The sequence below is a fragment of the Taurulus bubalis genome (genome assembly GCF_910589615.1).
Source record: "Taurulus bubalis genome assembly, chromosome: 20".
Lineage (NCBI taxonomy): Eukaryota > Metazoa > Chordata > Actinopteri > Perciformes > Cottidae > Taurulus > Taurulus bubalis.
The window spans coordinates 9,463,234-9,486,854 of record NC_136608.1 but is presented as its reverse complement, the minus strand read 5'-3'; the positions used below and the strand labels follow the sequence as shown (position 1 = coordinate 9,486,854).

The 23,621-nt window shown below is 42.5% G+C and overlaps 1 protein-coding gene across 1 annotated transcript; it reads right to left on the bottom strand.

Moving 5' to 3' along the window:
* Positions 1–1,591: 1,591 nt before the first annotated feature.
* Positions 1,592–22,720, bottom strand: LOC306752054 (actin nucleation-promoting factor WASL-like; the record flags this gene model as incomplete). The annotated part of the gene is made up of 11 exons (XM_079235748.1): positions 1,592–3,888; positions 4,559–4,667; positions 4,751–5,289; positions 6,118–6,271; positions 7,598–7,640; positions 8,242–8,425; positions 11,941–11,964; positions 13,843–13,939; positions 14,814–14,900; positions 15,149–15,283; positions 22,616–22,720. The coding sequence occupies 11 exons, from the start codon at positions 22,718–22,720 to the stop codon at positions 3,827–3,829; spliced, it is 1,539 nt and encodes a 512-aa protein (XP_079091874.1). The 3' UTR covers positions 1,592–3,826.
* Between the last annotated feature and the right edge of the window lie 901 nt (positions 22,721–23,621).

The window sequence follows — 23,621 nt, the reverse complement described above, 5'->3', positions numbered from 1 at the left end:
TCATCATTGTGCAACAACAACAAAAAATGTCGTACGAGTCTAAAAACTGTGGTATGCGTAGGAAAATGGTGGCCAGTACTGTCGAGGATATGAGATGGTATATTGCTTGATGAAAGAGTATTTAGAAGAAAACAAGACAGAGTTGAGTTAAGCAGTGCACACTCCCCACTCCAAAAAGTAGTCTCCTCAATAGCCTCGCCAAGGAAAGCAGCTCAGTATGCAAAAGGCATTTCTTCGACTAAGTGTCCTAGAATAAAGCTTCCTCTACTCAAGCACAGCACTTTGTCATATCTGTCAAAATATCAATAGGGGATCCTTCCATAAAACGGAGGGACTTCCTGCTTGTAATGCTCGTTAACCACAAACAAACTGTTAAGTACACAAGTTGACATGCATTCCCTTCACACTGACCTACAGAAATCCGATAGCTTCTCAGTCACAGCACTCACGCCCTTTGACCTTTGTATTCCTCCCTGATGGATGCATGCGGTTGCCAATTTACAAACTATTACACTGTGCTAATTTGAAGTGAAGGGCAATTTCACCAAATAATGTTTTTAATTGTGTATTTAGCTTGAGGACATCTGGCTGAATTGTAACAGCAACAATCATTTTTGTAAAATGTACATACATATTTATGTTATCTATATGCAACAGACATTTAGTCTAAAAAGAAGGAATTTTGCATAACAGTTGATTGAGTATTAGAAATACAAATATGCTTTAACAAGTTTCGTCGGCCAAAAAGTAAACAATGATTGGAAGGATTGACAGCCAAAAAGACAAATAGTGCTCCATCGCTTCTATTAATGCCTTTGTTTATGTGCATGTGTACTGTTTGTGATCTCTATGGAAGCAAGCTGCATGCCCACAAGTGGAAAGTGTCATACCTGCTCTAATCCCTCTCATAAGCTCTGCAGCCCAGAGACCTCATACAGGGTGCGGTGTCAGCTGTGGACCATCCACTAAAAATAAATGGTGGAGGCATAGAGTTCTTGTTGTCATTATTGTGATGGTCACACTAAATAACAGGGTCAATTGTTGAAGTGGCTTTTAAAAGTATTGTTGAAAGGTCAATGCTTAGTTCCTCACTTCTTACCTGGGCTCTGCACATATTCCCCACAGAGAAACACAAATACTCTGGAATCAGGTCGGCTACTTGTGTGAACTTTAAAATACTAGCTGAACTTATGCTTTGTCCTAACTCACCAAGTTCTCCTTTCTACTTGGCTCAGTGTGTGAAATGGTAGTAAAGGGTGTGATAATCCTCTGCTCAGCTGTTCCCAGATCTGTCCAACTTCCTGTCTGTCTGGCTGTCTATTGCAGGTGATGGCCTGTATTCGTCACAACTCTCTCACACACACACACACACACACACACACACACACACACACACACACTGAAATTACAAACCTGACAGACATGATTGTGCAAGTGCAACAAAGTCTTTGCACATTAATTATTAGGATCACTGTCTCCTTTTTCCTTTAAAAAAAATAAAATCAGCAAACTAAAATGAACTTAAACTTTGGGGAAGAACAATCCATTAAAAACAAGCTGTGAAGGTAAAGGAAGCCCAAAAACCAAAATGTGTAAATATCAACCTTTTATTGGAGTGTACAATGCAAGAGTTCATTATTTGCCAAGCCTCATTGAGAAGGCTTGGCGTCCATATTTACCTACAGAAGCGAACATCAACATGGCAAGGTTTCCCCCAAAAAGTATCTTGACATTTGACAAGAGGTCAGTTCTTCCATCAAACAAGTGGCAATGTGTCTCTACAAGACAGAATGTAAAGAGAGGGCACCAACATTCCCCTTTTGCAAACTAGCAAGCAGTGAAAAAAACAAACAAAAAAACAACTCATTTTGACATGTCATTCTTTTTTCTGGATATTTCTTACACTGAGGGTGAGATGTTTCTGTATAAGCGCTCCGATAAGCCACCCGGACCTGGAAGGTTAAAGCTTCATGTTTGATGCCTGGCGGTTAGCAGGTAACAGGTAACCGGCTCTGGTGCCCTTCAATACTAAGATTTAAAGTGAGACTCCTGAAAAGAGGAATTAACACATTCATAGGTTTAAAGTAGAATCCACGAGCAATAAAATGCAGTCTTGCCTTATTCGATACACTTCGGGGTTTTTGCTGCTCCAGCTGTTTCTGCCCTGGTATGAGCAGTTAGCATAAGCTGGCTAATGTTAGATAAACCTTAGCAAAGTACAGAGTCTCCACATCGGCAACTTTTACCTTTGAGTCAGACTAGATGGGTTTAACCACACCAGGACAAGTCACACCATTGCAGTTGTCTTTGTGTCAAAAAGAAGCAGATTTTTAAATCCTTTTTGAAATTGATGAAACAATTTGGCTTTTAAAGTTTTGTCCTGTGTGAAAGATCCACCTTTAAATAAACAGACATCTGAGCATTTAGTCTTTGTAGAGAATAATTGACCACCGAGTTGTTTTAACTATTCCTATATTACACCTCATGATTTACTAGTTAGTCAAAAACATGTAGATACTCGTTTGAATGATGCCATGAATCTAGTGTTTCTCCCTAAACGGTCAGCACTTAGTGTCTACAACAGGAAAAATACGACTTCATCCCGGCTGTTTCTGTATAGTAACTTAGCATATGGACTCATAAGCATCAGGTATGTAGAACTAAAATGTCTTTATTACTTAAGCTTAACATGATGGATGACCTGAATCCAACAAACAGACATTTATCAATACTTTGCTTGCTATTGTAAAAAAAGATTAAAAGAAAAATAAAAGAAAAAAAGAGCACAATTTCAACTGAATCTGGAGCGAGAGACAGTGACCAAAGAAAAATAAAAGAAAATTCACAACAGATAGCTAGCCATAAAACTGTGGGCTACCTCTGTGTACTGTATGTAGTGTGGTGGGTTAACGGTTAAAAATGCTTAATGTCCAAGTGCCTCGTTACTTAAAGCATATGTATGTTCCATTAGGATACAGACCTGAAAATATGTCCTGTATTCATGCAGCGAGTCTCCTCTTTCAATCTGTGCAAAAATATAACAAGACTCAAACTCTGGAGCAAATTTACAGTCGACAGCAAATTAAGCTAAATATTCCAAAAAAGAGCATTTTCCTTTTTCTCTTCTTAGTTTTAAGAAAATATGAGTGCTAAACTAGGGTCATTTGAATAAGTAAAAATAAACTAGAGAGCAATAGGGTATGAAAATAGTACATTTTTTTTCCTCCTGACAAACAATGAAGACACGATTGATGAAGGATTTGCAGCGACTAAGCACTCCCTTCAAATCACTGACCAAATGAAAAAAAACAACAACATTCAACTCTACGGTTCGAGAGACAACTTGATGTAAAATTGCACGTGTTAATCTGTGGGATGGGAACATGGGAGAGTGACAGGGAGGGGACATGAGTGATGGGAGGCCGCAGATATGAAAGATGGCTGAGGAACAGATGGAGGCGAGTTGGGAATGTGGGAGGAGGAGAAAGAGATGCAGAGAGATGGAAAAGGTTCTAACAGTTAAAATGAGACGTAATGCTATCAAGAGACGAGATGGAGGCGGCAGAGCAGAGACGGACATGACGGAGATAAAGAAACAGCCTAAGATATGAGAATGACGAACATAAACAGATTAAATGAGGTATTGCACAGATTAATAAAAAAAAAGCATAAAGGCAACAAAAATATACAGCAAATTGATGGAACATTTACATTTAGAATTTTTGAAATTAAAGATTTCTTTTTAGAAAGACAAGAGTTATTTTAGTGTCATAATCATCCACGGGTTGGAGGGGAGGGAAAAAAAGAAAAGAAAAAGAAATTATCGCTAGTCCTCCCATTCATCATCATCCTCAAAGTCCTCATCGTCATCATCGTCTTCGTCATCATCTGTAGAAGAGAAAGAGACGTTCACATGAAGAATACCGAAAACAGCTCAAATGATGTTCTTTTGGCAATGAAATAATAAAATTCACCGAACGAATTATCCTATTAGAAATCGAACAAAGCACTTCCTTTTCCGGATGAAGTTTGTATACATACATACATACATACATACATACATAAATGTAAGTACATGCCAGTCTATGTGTCTGTTTAACAGTAAACCTTCACTTTCTTTGAATCAAGAGAAGAAAAGTTTTCTCCACCGACTCGAAATAGAAAAAAAAGGAAGTATAAAGGTTGTTAAAGACCGACGAGGAAGTGGTGAAAGTCTAATCTATATTCTGGCGACAGTGTGTAATCTTACATGCAGTCGATGATGCATCGTCTGAGTGCCTGCGACCGGTGTGACGCAACTGCTCCCTTTTTTTTTTTTTTTTTTAAGTTCAAGAGGCTGGGTATACTTCTCAAAGCACTTTGGTGAGAAAACCTCAAGTACCAAGGATCCACTCAAAGTAATTGAGAAATAAACAGATCTGAAGATAAACCGCTTTGGAATAACACATCCGCATAAATGATGCACTAATAAGAGTGTGTAAACAGCCCACTGGACTTCTATTGTGCATGACAGGAAGATAATATCTTCCTGAAAATAAAAGTAGACGTTTCTCTGTACCTGAAGAGTGAATGGCCTTGCTCCTCTTCTGCATCACCTCCATCAGGGCCCCCACGATGCCTGCCGAGAGGCCCGGGGCGGAAGGGGATGAGTCTGTATTGTCTTCCCTCTGTAAAGAAGACAGCATGAGTCAAAGCACGGGATTACGATAAATACATGCTTGATTGAGAGGCGTGACGATTGTTTACTGACCACTTTGAGTTTGGTTCCTTGTCGGATTTGGTCCAGAAGTGCGTCTCTGCCGGTGTTGGTGGACACCGGCCTCTCCTTCTGATCCACCTTCTTCAGCTGAGCGCCTTCTCTGATCTGACTCAGCAGAGCCAGTGACTTGCCAGTTGAATCTCCTCCATTGGCCTCCGTGGGCAGCATAGGGGCAGGGGGCGGAGGGCCAGGTGGCGGCGGAGGCGGAGGGGGAGGAGGAGGCGGTGCTCCGGTACTGAATGGAGTTGAGGATGAGGGAGGAGGAGGTGGGGGAGGCGCCACAGAAATCGAGGCATGGGCTGGCGGAGGTGGAGGCGGGAGAGAGACCCGGCTGGGCGGTGGAGGCGGCGGCGGAGCGGACATGCCCGGTCGGGACGGAGGGGGAGGAGGGGGTGCAGAGATGGGAGCTCTGGAGGGGGGAGGAGGTGGCGGGGCACCTCGGCCCCTGGCTGGAGGAGGGGGAGGCGGGGCAGAGCCATGGTGTGGGGGCGGGGGAGGAGGGCCGCCTCTGGATGGAGGGGGCGGAGGAGCTGGAGAGAAAAAAGAAGTTCAAAGTTGTAATCGTCACTGCGGATCTGTCACAGTTCACAGTTCACTCTGCAGCCTTGACAAACATCCAGATTTCATGTATTTTTCACTTCATCTGAAAAACGATTTCATGAGGACAGGCAGTGTCAGTGTCTGGATGTTCACAAAGGACGTCACACACATCTGTCAAAATTCTGCATAGCTGCCAAAATCAATTTCACGGCACATCTGTCAAAAATCAGTTTCCCAATTCTTGCTAGTGTCAATGCATCATGCAGTTATACAATGTAGCCACTGGGGGCAGCCTTCTCCCATGTAACTATTGTTGATTTCTGTGTTTTTTTAATGTCTCCAGACCCAAAATGCCCCCCCCCCCCTGGCACCCCCCCCCCGAGTCAGCTCATGATTAAAAAAAAAAACTCCAAATACAAACAACTCTAAAAGAGCAAACACTGAACTAACTTCAGTTACAGAAAAACTCAACACTATAATTTAATTGTTAAGCCAGATTACAGTCCAACTTGACATGCACAGACCATGCACAGAAACCTACCAATCCACTTGGGAGGACCTGGGGATAAAACCACCACACTATAGTTACATTAACAAATCACCCTTTAAAATGTATTTCACATGGTCAGTGTCCAGCAAAAGGTTTACTGTGGACTTTTCCAAGCTAAAGTGTGGGAAGTTACCTTTTTAAATTTTCCTTTACAATAAATGTTTTTGTCCAAATGAAAGAATCTGGCAATTCCTTCAATTCTCTTTTACTTCTCTGGCTGCAAACATTGTTTTTTGAAAGGGTATTCCCAACGGTGCATCTGCCTTACCTTGTCTCCGTAGCTCGTTTTTGACAGCTTCTACGCCTCCTTTCTTCTCAATGAAGTCGTAGATGACCTTCGAGGTCTCCTTGTCCTTCAGCTGAGCCTCAGAGATGCCACACATATCAAACAGATGCTTCAGCTCGGGGTCCAAGTTATTCAACTGAAGAAAGAAAATGGAGAACGTCAATCTGTGGGTAGGGTTTACTGTACGGCATTAGTACAAAAGGGTTTGACCTCATAAAATAAGGGATGCTCAAACTGTATTTAAATCAAATTTAAGTTACAAAACCCAAAATCATGACCAGCTAAAACGGCCTCAATAAAACAATATCAGACTCATCACCACAGTTAAAACATACTGGCTATAACAGAGTGGCGTGTTGCTGCACGTGCATTACCTCATGCTCTACATGTTAAGGTCTGTGATGGGATTTCACCAATAAGTATTCCAGAGCTCGGCAGCTCAGCAACACATTATGTGACTGATATGGTAGGAGTCGAGTTTGGTTCAGGTAGGATTAAAACGGACATTTGACAAACCACGACAACATAGTTCATTCAGGGAAGATTTAGTATGTAAATTTTTTTTTTTAAATCATTTGTGATATTACAATCTACTTTGTGAAAACGATCAGATATAAAGACGGCTCAAAATGAGACCACAATATCAGGGTATATTCTGCCACCTGGTGGTGTGGAGTAACACTTCCAGGGAGACAGGGGGAAAAAATGGAATAGTTAATTAACCCAAATGTGAATACAAGTTGGAACAGCTCTGGCGTTTCTCATTATTTGTTAGAGCTACACTACTACTACTTATTTCCTGCCTCTTCATGTCTTTTGTTACTCACATGAACTCAAGCTGCCATGTGTGTGGTGTTTACTGCTTTTTGGTTGGTTATCACCAAAGTGGGTACTTTATCTGCAGTATCTATGGATAAACAAGTACTAGCTGGTAGGACTATGAAATACATCCCTTGCTCATTCGTGAATCCACGTATTTGTGTTCCAGTTTTAAGCCTGAGGATTTGAGAGGTGAGCAAGCTTTATTCAACTGACGTCACCTACTCAAATAAGTCCTTGAAAGCATTAACTTATGAAACCAAATCATCTGAATTTTATCTTTTTCATTAACCGACAGAGTAAGTCTTCTGACCTGCATGATCTCATACTAATCATCTACAATCCATCATAATTACTGACGATGCTTTTTTTGGGAACGAGTCCATGGATTATGCAGATGCAAGTTCATTCTCTTCCCTCCAAAATCTCCTTGTGTAACGTTCCTGATGACTTGGGCACGCAGCTCTGCTTAATATTTTGGAGTCGACACAAAACATTTCTGTCTGGAAGAGGGATGTGTGACTGACTAACAGATAAACTAGGTGCCAAGTTTTAAGAATATCTAGAGGTCACATACTCCAACATGTGCAGAGAGACATACAAACAAGCACATGCGGACGTTACATTCTTGTATTGCACTTACATCAAAACCTGTGTTGGGATCCCATCCTACATGCCCAATGTGCCTGTGAGAGAAGCAAAATAGAGAGCATGTGAGATAATATAACAGTACAACTAAATGAGGGAGAGCAGAAGATGTGTATAGTAAATTTCTACAAAAAAAATAGGTTCAATAGACTGCTGCAAAATCCACAATAAGACTTTTTTTTTTTTTTTTACCCAGATGGCCCATTTGTAACCTGCAGTAACCCATCAGACAATATGAGAGCTGCCACTGACTATTGCTGACAACACAGCACAGATTTTCCAGCCTTTCCAATCACACTACACATTCTGTAATATCAGATTCTCACTAAAGACAGCCTGGATTAAAACCTTGCCCTGATTTAAAAGTCCTTATATGGACGTCTACAATGACCTCATAGACCTCCCAGCACACAGCCTTTGTACTGAAGGTGCCTAGACACAATTGTTTAATCTGCATTTGTATCTTGATCTGCATGGAAGCACATGAGCATATACAGTCATACTGTCTGGCAGTATCAGCGCTTTCATAAAGGAGAATCATTCATGACCACATCAGTTCATCACGTAGCGCCACACATGACGGTGTTCATCCACCACCTGACCTGAACCCCGCCCTACTAAATGCTTGTGCTGACTCACTGGAAGTTGCTCGGTGTGCCGATGTCTGCCTTGGTCAGCCTCTTCTTCTTCGCCTTGCCCTTTTTCTCCCTCTTTTGGAAGGACGAGTGCACAATGTTGTTGACCTGAGAGTTGTTATGGAAACGTTGAACATTGCTGATCTCCGGGTTTTTGATGTCGATCGTGGCCATGGGCAACGTCGGGCCTTAAAAAAAGATGGAGACAATGACGTTACGTTTATATAATAATACAGCACAAACATTAATGGATCAGAAAATATAGACACAGTTGTGGGGGTATATGTTGAACACATATACCGTCTTTACAATAAAGAGCTACAAATGACATGTCTGGCAATCGGAACAATGCCAACACGTCATCGGCTTAGGACTTCATGAGAAATTGACCTCGTGTCCCTTTGAACAGCAAGCATGGAGCATTTCGGGGCCAGCAGTATTTCATCAGTTATGTAAGCTATTATTTAATAGCCATTACAGACTCCGTTTGGCACAGAGATGTCTCGTTTTTTGATTTGGTCATGGGTCTGAAAAGGGAATATGTGGGATCATAGCATCATCTCATTACTTCAGGTTATTTGAACTAAATTACAGAACTGGTGAAGACCGACACTAAAGTAAATATTATTACCACAACTTACAATGTCTTTCAGGCAGAAAGGTTTGAATCTACTGAAAAACTTGTTCTGTCAGTTTGGTGAGCCTTTTGCAGATGGCGCATGTTTCACTTAATCATCCAAATTGTCAGCTATGTAATTGCATTTTATTTAACCAGGCCCTTATTTATATGTTAATCTCAATTAGGCCCGGCCTTGACAGGCGGACACAACAATGAGGAACCAACAACATAAAATGGACAAAACAAAATGCCAAGATGTCCGGCGGAAAAAGGTCCATGCGACCATATGGAGTGGACACCAACAGTAACTCTGACACACACATCAAATCCACAACGAGAGGAACCAGTGCCTCAGCGGTAGCGCATACCTTTAACACTCTCACTACAGGGACTTTTGGGTGTTTTGCTGGGCGAAGGCGAGGCTGAACGGCTGCGTCGCCTTCTCACCCGGTCCCAAATGCACCCACCCTCTCTTGCTCCGCAGGTGCTCATACTGACACCGAGAAGCATTTTGCCGACTAGGTTGTGAGCTCGCTCTTCGGGGAATATGGGGAGCCGATCAGTCGGGTCAGAGAGAGCTGGGTACTGTTCGTCCTGAGGGAGAACCAGGCAGTGTAAAGAGGAGAGGCAACTCCCTGGGCTCAAACCTCCACCCCCTACTACTGCTGCTGCTCCTCCTCCTCCATTGCCTTCACAAATAAGATCCTCAGAGGGCGCCGACAGGAAGGTGGTGCAGAACATCATCGTAGCAGCTGACTGGGCATGAGCAATATGGCAAGAACGAGCTCCAATGGAGAGCCCAAGGGAGATCCTGCTTCAAACAAATGCAGATTTGTGGCTCAGAAATAGCCTCGCTTCAGCGCCAGAGAGATCTGATGTTTTCTTATCCGTCAACAGAGAAATAATGTTGTCTGGTGGAAGCACCGCAGCCAGGAGGTTCTCATCCCCAACACGGACAGACACTTCAACATGACTTTGTAAGCAGGTAAAAAGCACAATCCCCTTGTTCTCTGGTTTCGTAATCGATTCCAGTTCTCTCAGGGAAAAGGTTTCTCCTTCGCTAAAAGACAAGATCCCAAAGGTTTCCAAAGCACGGCCACAACACCAGCACGGAAGATAAGCCAACTTGTGACGATGCAACGGTCTGCATTTACTGAATTAATATCCTCATCCGACATCTGGTGGAGTTGACACGCACACGGTCTGAGCTGTGAGAGCAGACATCCAGCAATGCCCTCAGAAGTGAGAAGAGGCAGCCAACACTTAGCCAGCCAAAGTTGACTGCTCCTCTTACATTCCTTCCATCACAGCAACAGTTTTCTTCTATGCAAATTGTTCAGCAGATTTATTTTTCCCTGCTTTATCCATCTGAGCTCTGCATAGTGTATCTGTTTTGCAATAATTTAGTCCATTGACTTTCCATCACAGCAGGGAGCACCGTTAGATTATCTTGCTCGGATTGGCTCCCTGTGAACATTTCTCCACCCACTTCCACTACCGTCCCCTCCCTCTTCCTGCAAAAACACACGCATGGATCTAATCCCAGCGAATCATTCTGGATTTAGTGCTGGATTTTACATAACCATTAAAACCCACCCATACATAATCCCGCGTTAATCTCCATGGTTTCTAAAACATGATGAATCTGCAGGGTGAAAGAAAACATGAAGAAGGCAGAGCATTAAAAAGGCAGACAGAGTGGGAGAGAGAAAAGAGGAAAGGGAAGACAGATTAAACGAGAAGAGAGGGAAATTACAGGAGAGAGCTGGAAAGGGCAGCAGGAGAAAAAGGAGAAGAGATGGAAAGCAAGAACCAGACTGGAGATGACAGACAGCAACAGAGCTCCGATGCGGTATTGGGAAGTGAGAGTGAGACAGATGGAGACGGAGAGAAGGATGACTTCCTTTGGAAAGGAACCAATTCAAACACAAGATGCACTTGTTCAGAAACGGGAACCATGCATGACAAATCCAAGATAGAAACTGGCATAAACGTTTATGCATGACAGCATAACTCGGCGCAGGTAAATGGAACACAACCCTTTTAGAAAATGCTTGTCCTTTACTCCTTTCCAGTGGGGGAACGCAAAAATATAAATTAAAAAAGCTGCGTCAGTGTATACAAAAGACAAAGCCAAAACAAAATCAGGTTCACAACGCTCTGAGTTACGTGGTAGTTTACGTCATGTAGGACACGTCATACATGGCATCTCACCACATGTGACTTCTGCTCGGCTGCGCGCACACACACACACACACACACACACACACACACACACACACACACACACACACACACACACACACACACACACACACACACACACACACACACACACACACACACACACACACACACACGGTCCAAAGCTGGCTCCCTCCGGGGTCAAACTAGGCCATATGTCCACAAACAAATGTGCATGTCCACAAATGTTTAGTCCTCAGACTCTACTGAGGGTCGGCCATGAAGGGCATGTAGTTCACAGATCAAGACTTCACGGCACTGTAATATTATGTAGTGTAAACGCAGTGGAATGGTATTTATTTTATTAATTTTAATTCCTAAACAATTCCAGTTATTTTTTAGAAGTTCTCAATCCTGTTTGTGTCTATAAACTTGTCAAACAGACATTTTAGAATACCATTTATACTTTATGAAGGGGAGGCAAACATGTTTTCCAAAAGTTTCCCCATCATCTACAATCAGTAATGAGCAGCTCCTCCATTTTCTTTGTGCATTGCATTGTGGGACAATAATGTAAATCAGGAGCAGATTTCTTTTTTTTAATATGTTTTTCGTGTGTATGCTGTCGGTTTTGTGTAATCTTTTTGACACACCTGCTTGGAGTTAGTATAATGTATTGAAATCGGACACAGCTGATGTGAGACTGTAGTTTTTGGACAGCTGTTCATTTAGATGATAAAGGTAATGCATTATGAAATGCTATCTATGCTTGAGTTGTTGCCACTCCACCCATTGACACAAATGTTACCAATACCCTCAGACACCGGTCTGACTGTGGTTTACACATCTTCTGTTCTGTGTATTTCTGAAGCTATCGACAGGAAACAGTGGAAAACATACCATTTGTAGGGTCGCGTCTCTTCTCTGTGAACACACAGACAAATGCAATTGTTACAATCGTATGTAGTGGGTTGTGTTAGTGAGAAGCGTGCGTCAAGAGCACAGATATACATGGAGAAGAGAGAGTATTGGCTTGTAAGAGCGGGGCTCGGCAGGATTGTGAATGTGCTGCGCAGAATGGAGAGTTATTTGGAAGGATTGCCAAGCAAATTGTTAAGGGTTAGCATGTTTTAGAGATGTTGGTCAGTCACACACAGTCAGTCTCACACACAGGAGTTAGTACTATAAAGAATATAAATACTAAAACATTAATGCCATTGACACATTTCAAATGACACACTTCAAAATACTGATAGCTTGAGATTTCCAACGGCTGAAGGTCAAACAGAAGAAGCCTTGTAGATAAGATTAGGCGCCCTATGCAGAGGGCTGAAGGGGAAAGATGAAAGAATGACCCAACTGGAGGGTCAGGAAATGACCCGCAGAAGAAGAAGGGGGAAGACCGACGATCTGAAGCAAGTGAGGATGAAAGCTAAAGACTGAGTGCCAGTAATTAGTTAAAGACTGCATCTGAGCGGCTTGTGTGTGTGTGTGTGTGTGTGTGTGTGTGTGTGTGTGTGTGTGTGTGTGTGTGTGTGTGTGTATATATATATATATATATATATATATATATATATATATATATATATATATATATATATATATATATATACACACACACATACTTCTAGTGCCAAAATCAAATTGTTGGTGCTGGATGAAAAAAACATTTAAATGTTCAACAACACATTTCTTGAGTATTCTTAATGTATTATCTTAATTAATACAACATATTTAAGGATAAAATGGTAAATTAAATCCCCATGTTCAATTCATTCTATGCCAACTGGAAATATTACACCCATGGAGGGATGAAGTCCATCTCACTGCTGATTATTAAAACATAACTGTAGTGCCCCCCTTTGGCCAGTCAGCACATTTGTTCCATCCCGTATGTGAAGTGTTGAGAAGCATCCCAGAGGCTTTGCTCAAAGTTAATCTGGTGGTGTTTGAGAAATTATAAACATTTGAAAACGGATCCAGAGTCCTCTCCCCCTGACTGCAAGCAGTTTCTGTCTGAAAGGTTTTCTACCAGTATCAAAACTGAGATAACTTTGAAAATATATACCTTTAAATGGTGAACAAATAGACTGAATTTTTAAATGACTATTTTTCAAATAGGTCATCAGAAAACTGAATGACATCTTTCTGTTTGCTTTTGTGATTTGACTTAGTGAATTTCATACAAGTGCCTTAACGACACGGTGAAAACGGTGATATGTGTTATCAAAGATTTTAAGGAATGAAAAGAGATTGCAGTAGATCAGAAGAACAAGGTGGTAAAGTTCACAGACCTAGGCAACAACATCCTCAACCAGATCCAATACATGACACTCTGGGCCCAACATTTGCATCTATTTAAACTAGTCCTTCACCAAAGAACATCTCACGTGCCGACCAGAATACACTGGAGCATGAAAGCATCAGTCTAGTGCCTCAGAATTCATTTTGGTCATGTATTGAATTTTTGATTATTTTGTATGCCTAGTTCTGTGTGGCTGAGCCTTTTTTTTTTTTTTTTAAATGACATGTTTAGAAATGAAATGTATCTTGTGCTCACACTAATATTAGATATAAGATCATAAAGGCAAAAAAACAAACAAAGCAAACACAGGAGCAGACACTACAACATCTTTGTTGCTCCATTAATTATCCAGAAAAACTTTCTGCATCTCTGTTTTAACATCGTTTGCTGGATTGTTTTTAACACAAGATGTACATTTTCTAAACATGTCATTTTTTCTGTAAATTAGGTGAGTAGAAAGGTTTGTAGGAAAGTGGGCAGCAGCAGTAGGTTGGTACCAGATTTCCTCTGTCTTCTCCCTATTAGCTCCATCACATGGTTATGGAAACGCTTGGTCTCCTCCTCACTGGCAAAGTTCAGACCCACTTGGCATTTCTGTAAACACACACACACAACTTTGTAAAAATTCAATACAAACGCCTCAATTTGTCTTGCCAAAGGCCAACCATCACCCTAAACTACCTAATCTCTATGCAGAATGTCCAAACCATACACTCCCGGCATTATCATCACAATCAGCTGTCCCACATACCTCATGGTCTGCTGGAGTCTGAGCCACTGTTCCCACCAGCCAACATGTTTGACCACGTCAAGACACCTCTTCACAAGAAGCGCTTTAGATGTTACATAAAGTTGGGACTTCTATAAACTATTTAGATTTAGGCTAAGTGATGCAAATAGACACAATGTCTTTTGGTGGGTAAAACTGGAAGTTGACTCACAAGTGCTTCTCATGGAAGTTTTCCAATAGAATTTCTGGATTTAGTTTCTGGAGGAGAATATAAGCTCTACAACTATTTGGTTGAACAAAATCCTCTATACATCAACACAGGTTCTATTGGGGTTGGGTATTGAGAACTGGTTCTTAATTCAATTCCATTTCAAATATATGAAGAAGCTAAAAATGTGCTTCTCAAATCTACTTTTTGATTCTTACAAGCACACTTTGAACCTACAAGACCCATTATGAATGTGTCAGTGGAGGTGTGTAGTGTTTACAACATGGCAGACAATAACACCTTGTGAATTGGGTTCAAATTTACTTTATATTTTCGTTGATGACTCAAATGTAAACCCCAATGACAAATCCCTGATGGCAAACACTGAAATTATCTCAAATAACACTGTTCCCCTTCTCTTCCCTCTCCAGCTACAGTTTATGTACTTGTCTATGCCCAGATTTGAGTTCTGATGAAGAAAACAGAGGATCATAAATAAAGAAGAGACAGCTGAAGCGAGGGAAACTCACATCTCCAGCAAATGTGATGAAGTACGGTTTGGGAACGTTGATGTTGAAGTTGTTGTACAGCTCTTGTTCAAACATTATCCTACCATCCTGTAGGAAAAAACACACACAAAGACAAAGTTGAATGAAGAATTAGGAAGCAGTTAGTACAACAAGCAGCTTAATGCTACAGGTCTTAAATGAAAAGACGTCCTATAGATTTTACTGTGTGGCTATAAAAACACAATGTCGTTATGAATATCAAATGGCGGTACACCACGAGTTCCATCATCTGCCACACTTGACAGGGATGAACCACAATGATGTGCAGAACTGCTTCTGGCTTTCCATTTACTTACCTTGAGGTCCAAGACCCTGATGTAGTACGATCGCAGGGGGTTGTCTTTGACCAGACATGCCACCCCGCAGCATCTCTTGCTCCAGCTGGAGTTCCTGTCTGCCGTGAACACCTGGACCACTGCGGCGGACAATGACTGGAGGGACAGAGAGAGAGGGAGATGTCAGAGGTTGTTTTTCTTTTTAGGTGATGTTTGTTGTTGTGTTCTGCTAATGTAATGTTCTGCCTCCAAAGAACGAGAGGACAGGGACTTCAACTTTTTAAATCGGTAAAGCTCATGTTTGCAAAACTCAAGATCTGCGAGCTGCGACGCTGGACATACAGCACTGCTTCAGTCTGTGTTCAGTACAGGACTGAGGAACACTTACTCAAAAACAAGGCTCACAAACACCACAGCAGCCTCAAATTGAGGGAAGTCTTTGGTCAGAGAGGTGAATACAAGTTCTTTCCCATTTCAAATAAATGTACCCACCATCTTTAAGGATGATCAAAATAGTAAATCTTATATGTTCAAGTGGGACGTCATTTTCTGATCAGAAAAATCTGTTCAGTAATAACATTACACACAACCCCATATCTTGCAGAAACTGGACATTGCTACCATGACAAACGGAGTTGTAGCAACATGCTGTTTTCCAGCTGCAGCCACTGTGAGATAAGTAAGGATAAGACCAAACAATGAGGCGCCATTAATACAAGGTGCAGTTCTGTGGCCCTGTTTGAACAGGGTGTTAACATCGCAGTCACGCAGAAATAGTTTCAGAACAAGAACGGTTACATCCTTGAGTTGTCCTGACCAGAGTCTGTGGTAGCACCTCAATGCAGCTGTTCACCCATGTCCTCCAGCTAAACTGCCTGAGCTCGAGTCAGTGTTTTTCATAACATAGGCCTAGATTCACAAACAAGGGTACGTTTAAAAAAAAAAGATAAAGTGTCTGAATTGGGCCGAGAAGCAAACGCAGGCTAGGAGCACTGCCTTTAATATAAGTGTGTGACGGGCAGCATGAAAGTATAATGATATAAACGGCGACTGAGAGTCTCTGTGGGGGGTCAAATAGCTCTGCCCACAGTTGTCAGAAAAGATTCCATCAATGCCATCTGACAGACGCTGAAACTGAGCTGAAGGAAAGCAGTGGGAGCAAGCGAGTCAAGAGCGACGAGACGGGTCAAAAATGATTTAGTCCCTATAATATGGAACACCGAATTGTAACAAATGCGTTTGAACAGACCGTTTATCTTGTTTGACACGGGTAACAGAAAGCGTGCACATAAATGATGCCGTTGATGAGTCACCATCGACACCACCCTCGTCTATGGACACAAGCTGGGTTTACTCTGGTCATGTATTAGGAACATTGCAAGCAAGTCAGCTTCAAGTCTAAAATAAAGTCTAAAATCCCTTTAGAATCCACGCTTTATTAAGCCCCACACACAAACACCCCCAATGCTGGGCTTAATGACTACACATGGCAAAATGTAATACGAGAGGCATCTCAGAACTTCTCTCATACAGAGAGTACCAATGTTTAAGCACATGCCACGTCATAAACGTCTCTCACACACACACACACACACCTTGCTGGGCGAGCAGTGGGGTGAAAAGCAAAACCTGAGACTAAACTACACTCACACAGAAGAGCACCCCTGTAGCGCACACACAAAAACACATCTATGATCATATGACCAGATCAGACGCCCACTGGTTTTACAGGTTGCTGCAGGGGTTCTCTCACACTGAGGGGTCCCGGTTCACAGTCATTACCACACAGATGAAAGCAATGGCACAGAGAAAGGGAAATGCCTGGTGATCTTTGGGCCTTTTCAACTCAGTGGTTCCAGAAATGACTGCGTACTTCCAGACAACATCAGAGCCCTTGTGTTGCTCGTTGTACTTCATTGTGTAGGGATGGGTATCGTTGGGATTTTATCGATACTGCTTATCGGTTCGGTTCCTTATTAGTTCTTTTTATGAAATTGTGGGAGATTAAAAAAAAGAGACGATCATTTAAGAAAACAATAAATGCGGCTTCATTATTCTTGTATACAAATAGTCTTTCTTGAGCAGCAAAACAAGAAGTTCCAAAATCTTGAAAATACACTTGCCGCTGAACAACTGGTGATGATTAGCTCTCGTTTATTAGACTATTCTCATGATCAAACTCTGAATGGCATCGCTAACGTTACTTGCAGTGGCCAAACAGTGGATTTACGTTCTGCTTGTTTGCCAAACGTTGTGATAAACTGCTGGTAATACCTCCCTCACAATGAGAGTCGTCAGCATCCACTGGAGTAAAATGTAGCCACACTTTTTGTGTCTCATGCTGGACTGAGCTGCAATCGGTGCGTGCGTGTATGTATGTGAGAGGAGAGAGAGAGAGAGGCGGTTTGTGTGGTATTTCCCGTGAAGAGCTTGCTACGTAACTTTGAAGTAAGTCGGTGTGTGTGTAAAGCACAGAAGAGCATAACTCCGCAAAGACAAGCACAGACGGAGAAGGGAGGCTTGTTACGCTGCTATTTTCCGCGATCTCTCTCCGTAACTTAAAAATTACTGCTAGCAGAACCATTAACTCTGAACCATATGAATCGTAATTTACTAATTTAGAACCGGTTCCCGTTTAGAGCCGAGATTCGGGAGCCGTCCCTATGTAAGTGCGATGTCTAAATGAATGATGTGCAGAGGCAGAAAGGAAATGGCAGCGAGACACTAATTTCTAAAGCATCGGGGATCTTTTTGCTCCCACACTTTTGGCTCTTTTCATCTTAAACGTGTTTAGACTGTTCAAGGTGTCACCAACAGTAGAGCTGTAGTTAAACATAAAAAATATTAAGATAAATTCCTGTCCTTGTCCTAATATTGATACTTGCAAAATAACAACAACTAAAAACTGTGTTTGCCTCCAGTATGAATACTGCAAACTTGTGGCAGGCTCAAGGCTCATGTTTTTACTGTCAGCAAACTTACATAAACTCCACCCTGATAGTTCCTGGATCATCCGAAGGTATTACCTAAGCAGCAAGTACTCTGAGTGAAGGGACTACAAGGCAGAACGACCCCCCTCTTCTACCGAGTCACAGTAACAGTTTGTCCAGCATCAGCAGGAACTCCCACAGAGATAGCCACGTCTCTCCGGACCTGATCTCTCACTCACTCGATGCACCACAGCTCTTCATACAGGAAGTACGGTATTGTAGCCTCGGCACATGACACGGCAACACGAGGTAACAGAACAAGTGCACATGCAGAGGAGCAGGTAAGTCATAGTGATGGTGTGGAAATCAGAGAATAACCACAAACCAATCCAATCAGTGTCCCACAATATAAGATATTGATTTTATGACCATGAATTCCAGTCCTACAATTGAAAAGCATTTTTTTTTAAATCCCCCCAACCTCTGTGTCCAACTCCAGCATTAACAGTGAGGCAATTGGCTTTCCATGTACAGTATATTCATATACAAATTCACTCTCAAAGCAGCATTACAGCTCTTATTGTGTGGATTTGGATCAGAAACACTTCCACACAGATCAAAAGAATAATAAGAATACTGTTTCGTGCTGGGCTTTCTTTGACACAGCGACTGCAACGGTGTCCCGGCTCTGAGGGCCTGGGGTTTCATCTGCCCATGGAGCGCTGATTGTTCCTGACAGGGCCAAAGGCTGCAGGAAGTGGAGCTCGGTCCATGGCGTCATTGAAACCCATCAAAGAAAATAAAGACTCGCTCACTCTATCTCACACAAATTATCTCTCTTATGAACTTGTTCTCAAACACATTCGGTTTCTCCATCTCTCTGCTGCTAAGATGACGGCCATCATCTGAACAGCACAATCACAGCCTTAAAGGAGATTAGCAGCCACCACACAATATTACATGTCAGAGAAAAACTGCCCACATCCTACCCCCCTTCTTCCGGCACCCTCGCTCGGACCACACCCATCTTCAAACACAGCCTTCATTTTGATCTCAACTAGTGACAAGATCTGTCCACCGCCAGACACGCCTGGCAAAGTACTCAAAACCGCTTCTGTGGTAGTTCCTGCTACAATGGGTGTCTCCTGGACCGCACTTTGCCATGATAACACACACACAAAATTTAAGGAAGAATAGGCTTGAAGAAGCGTTGAAGGAGAAAGATGAATAAAACTGTACGATGAACTAAAAAGGAAGGAGAGAAAGCGTAAAGTGAAGAATAAGAGGAGTCATGTTGCACTTCTCCAGCACAAATCACCAGAGGAGGCCGACCACGGGACTTCCTGCTGGACGGGACTGCTGATCAGGCAGTCCACACACACACACACACACACACACACAGACACACAGACACACAGACACACAGACAGAATTGGACCCCTTCCACCTCTTGCCCAGCCAGACAGTGTTGCTGATGGTGAAAACAGCAGAAGGAATACCAATGAGTAAAACCAATGAGTAACACCACTGTGTTTGTACCCGACTTTCTTTATGCGAGCGGCTGCATTATTTAGACGAGCCAAAAACAGGTTGGAATACTTGCAATTCTTAAAATATGATCCAAGTAGTTACACATTTACGGGAATAAGTCTTGCAACCTTGAACTGTCACGGCAAACGAGGTGACCACGAATGTCACGTGTGCTCTGTGTATATATTTGTTGCAAAAATCATGCTATAGCAGGCTGGAACACTTAAACTTTGGAGAAGTCCCGAATTCATTCTGATGTCACAAAACAGCGTCACTAGAAAATCAAAAACACAACACAACATAAAGAAGAACATTAATCACTTAATTTCTTAATGATTTGAATGAACAATGCTTTGCCATGTGGTCATGGAAATACAAAATAACATACATACAGTGTATTGGGCAATTTTATTTCTAAGCAATTAGAACAATAATACAAAAGGCAACCCCGGAAGCAGTGTAGTGCAAAAAAGTTGCCCTTTGTATCACTGTTTTTCAAGCAGGCACACAGGCAAGGAATACTTTCAAACAATTATCTAGGATACAACAAGCCCGTTACAGCTGGAATAAATCGACTGCTAATGGCTGCGCATCTTGGAAAGAAGACAGTGAAAATAAACTAAGTAAAGGTGGTTGTCATTCTCACATTTTCTGCATAATAACTTCATTACATAAGGCACGATTGCCCAGTCAGCCACTAAATCACTGGTGGGCATTCCAATTAGACGCACAATGTCTGCCTCTTCATGTCTCTCTCTCTCTCATACCCAAACTCTCTCTGCATGCAAGGACGTGTACAGACACACAAGAGCGTAGGACTCTGAGGAATGTTCCCGATTCCACGTCTCTGTCACACGCTGAATGACACAATTGCCAGAATGCCAGAGGAAACACGTCATTGGATTTTTAAAACAGGTTACAGGAGGTGTAGGACGACGCGCCACAGGAACCTGCTGTAAAGCGGGAGGCGGGACATCCCCACCAGGTGACCGCATACAGGCCTGACATCCCGTGTCCTGGGACAGGAAATGTAGCTTTTCCAAAGCAAACATGGAACATACAGAAACCTCAAAAACCTGCGTATGACTGGTTCACTAGAATGAGGAGGTGAGTCCTGTTGACACAGAGGACGAGCCATTTCCCTGTCCACCTTTATACACGTTAAAAAGGAAAGTATGATCAATATGAAGAAGCGACCTGAGAACAGGCGTTGCCAAAGTCTTTACTATCCAAAGTAATGCAGACTTGGATGGCTTTCGCCTCGCTTTCGCCTCGCTTGCATGTTAAACGCGCCACGTCTCGGACCGACCCATAATCTATTGAACAAACTTGATTATGCTCAGCCAAATACATAGTTGAACAACTTTAACTTATTAATTGACATCTTGACTTTAAAACACGTCTTATCTGAAGGCCATCAATCACAGGTGAAAGTGTGACATTCTTTCCAGCTGATAACACTGGGTGACAGAATTTAACTATGGTCAGGGGAATAATAAAACGTTCAAAACCTGACGGGGAAACTGTGCAGCCAAGAGGAAACTTGAAAAGGAGCTCCCACCCTGCTTCTTTTTATTTGAAGTCTTCTTTGCATACACACACACCTGCTTGATGAAAATAGGCTGATCTTTAAACAACTCTCATTGCCGAGAGCAATATCACCTACGTTTACAGTGAAACACTCGAAAAAGTTTCATTACTACCTCCAAGGCGGTGGTGATGCACACAACATTCATTAAGTAAGACAAAGGGTCAAAATCGTTCTGAATCTGCTGGCCACAGGCTATTCCTCTGAACACTGCAGAGGCAACTATTTATGCCACAACGGTGGCCATCAGAGTGTGCAAGTGCATGCACATTACTATTAAGCCTTTTAATGTCTATCTTGCAGTACAATGCTCCGTTTAAATTTGATAGGACAGCCAACATGTGGATGTGAGACGACAATCCACTGGCTAAAAAAAAAAGAAGCAAGAGTAAAAAGGAAAAACACTTTTTTCTGGTGCAGTCTGTTAATATTAGTTGTGTATATAGTTTATTCATATTCAGAAGTGTGTCCCCAGTGGATAGGGTTTACGAATAGCAAAAAGAGGGAAACCTGTCCTGAGAGATCAAAAAGAGGAAAAAGCAAACCTAAGAGAAACGTGATGAAGCTTATGCTGTGTAATGCTGCTGGATGCAGCTGCAGATGTCCGACTGGGTTTGGGGGCTAGCTAGCTATGGCACAGTGCACGAGAACATACAAATGAGTCAGCTGGATGCTACACGTGTTACGTAATATCAGACTCTCACAATATTGAGTCGTGACAGTGCACTACTGATCTTGACTGCAGTCACATTGGTACAGCAGCCTTCTCCACCCACACACACACGTTTTTGTGACTGGCAAGTCTCGCATTAGCAGGACTTTTAGTTTAGCTAACGTTAGTTGGTCGGTGCATTCCTCGTGGTGGACACAATTCCCGAAAACTACCAAGGTTCAGCTATGTTATGTAATGCTAGTGCAAAAATGATTACTAATAGATTTAACAGCACTACCACACAAAAAAATACCCAACGACTAGTGCTAACTCAACTGTGCCAGTGCTAAGCTCAGCGCAGCCAGGCTAGTTGGCAGCGGGTTTTTGAGGATTTCCTGGGTGATTTCAGGTGTGTCAAGCTTTAAATTAAGGGCGCACCCGCGAAGGAGGCCCGGGGCAGTAATGGAAACTTGCTGTTTGCCCAAATGTCAACGTCACTCCCAAAAAACGGGGACGTTGAAAACAGTCAACGACTGTCAAAACAAACCACCCCTGTTCAGTGAGAAGTCTCAAGTGGCTCCCAGGGAAGACTTACACACGTTACCTGCGATATATACACTCACACAACATCAAACTACAGGCCACAAAACACACCGTTACACATGATAGCTAACGTCATCTCCCGTGTCCGGACGAGAAACACCGGACAAGCTTTTATTAGCTGTGTTTCTTAGCCCGCTATCTTACAACAGTTTGATGGAGGGCGAAGAAAAAATTCAACAACTTACGATGCATTTCCTGCCAAGGTGGTTGAAAAGGCATTCATTTTCCTGCGGTGTCAGTTGTATCGACGAGATATTTGCTTGTCGCCGTTGCGACGGATGTCCGCTCATTATCAGGGATCAATGTATGAGGTATGCACCGACCGTAACTCGTAATGGGAGAGCCAGAGATACATAAACAATTCCTTGGTCATCCGTGGCCTTCCTCCGACCCCCCTCACACCGATAGTTTATGCCGGAGGTCCAAGGAATATTGGGACGCCAACAAATGTATGCCGTTTGGGGATGCAGGGCAACGTCCCGCTCCTCTTTAAAATAAGGTAAAACTTGCAGCGACTGGGCGAAGACGGAAAACAGCAAAAAGTTTCCTGGGAAGTCCGTCCGCCAGAGAGCCCTGAGCCAGTTCCATCCAACATGGCAGTGTTGGGACGAGTCCACTATTTGGGAACGGGGTTACACCTTTCCCAGCTGTGTGCCACATAATTACAAAGAGACCATTCTGGCACGGCAGATGATGAGAATCTTATTTTAATTAAGAAATTTCATAAATTAACTGCGCTCTTTGAAAAATTAAAGTGAGGAACTAATGCCTAATACAATTACAACTCCCAGCGTAATCCCCATGGAGATGGTTTGGTCCTCCCCGCTCGTGGCTTTTATGGCAGGAATGTGTGCGAGTGCAGAATGGGAGGAGATAAGAAATAAGGTGCAAGTTGTGAAGATAATGGCATACAAGACTCCCTGTGAGAGGAATTGTTGAATACTTAATAAGTGTTAACAAAAGAACCATGGAAATTGAAATTTCCCTCTAATTATGATAATGCACTATTTTAATCGTAATGTCATAGAGGTCGTGGTTCAGCTACAGCTGTCATCTGGGCCCCAGGATTTCCCAGGCCATAAGCATTCCCTGGGACATGAAATAATTTGCCCCCTGAACTGAAATGCTTCTGGGATGTTACACCGGCCTTTTTCTGTCATAGAAATAAACTATAAATAGCTTTTATTAAAA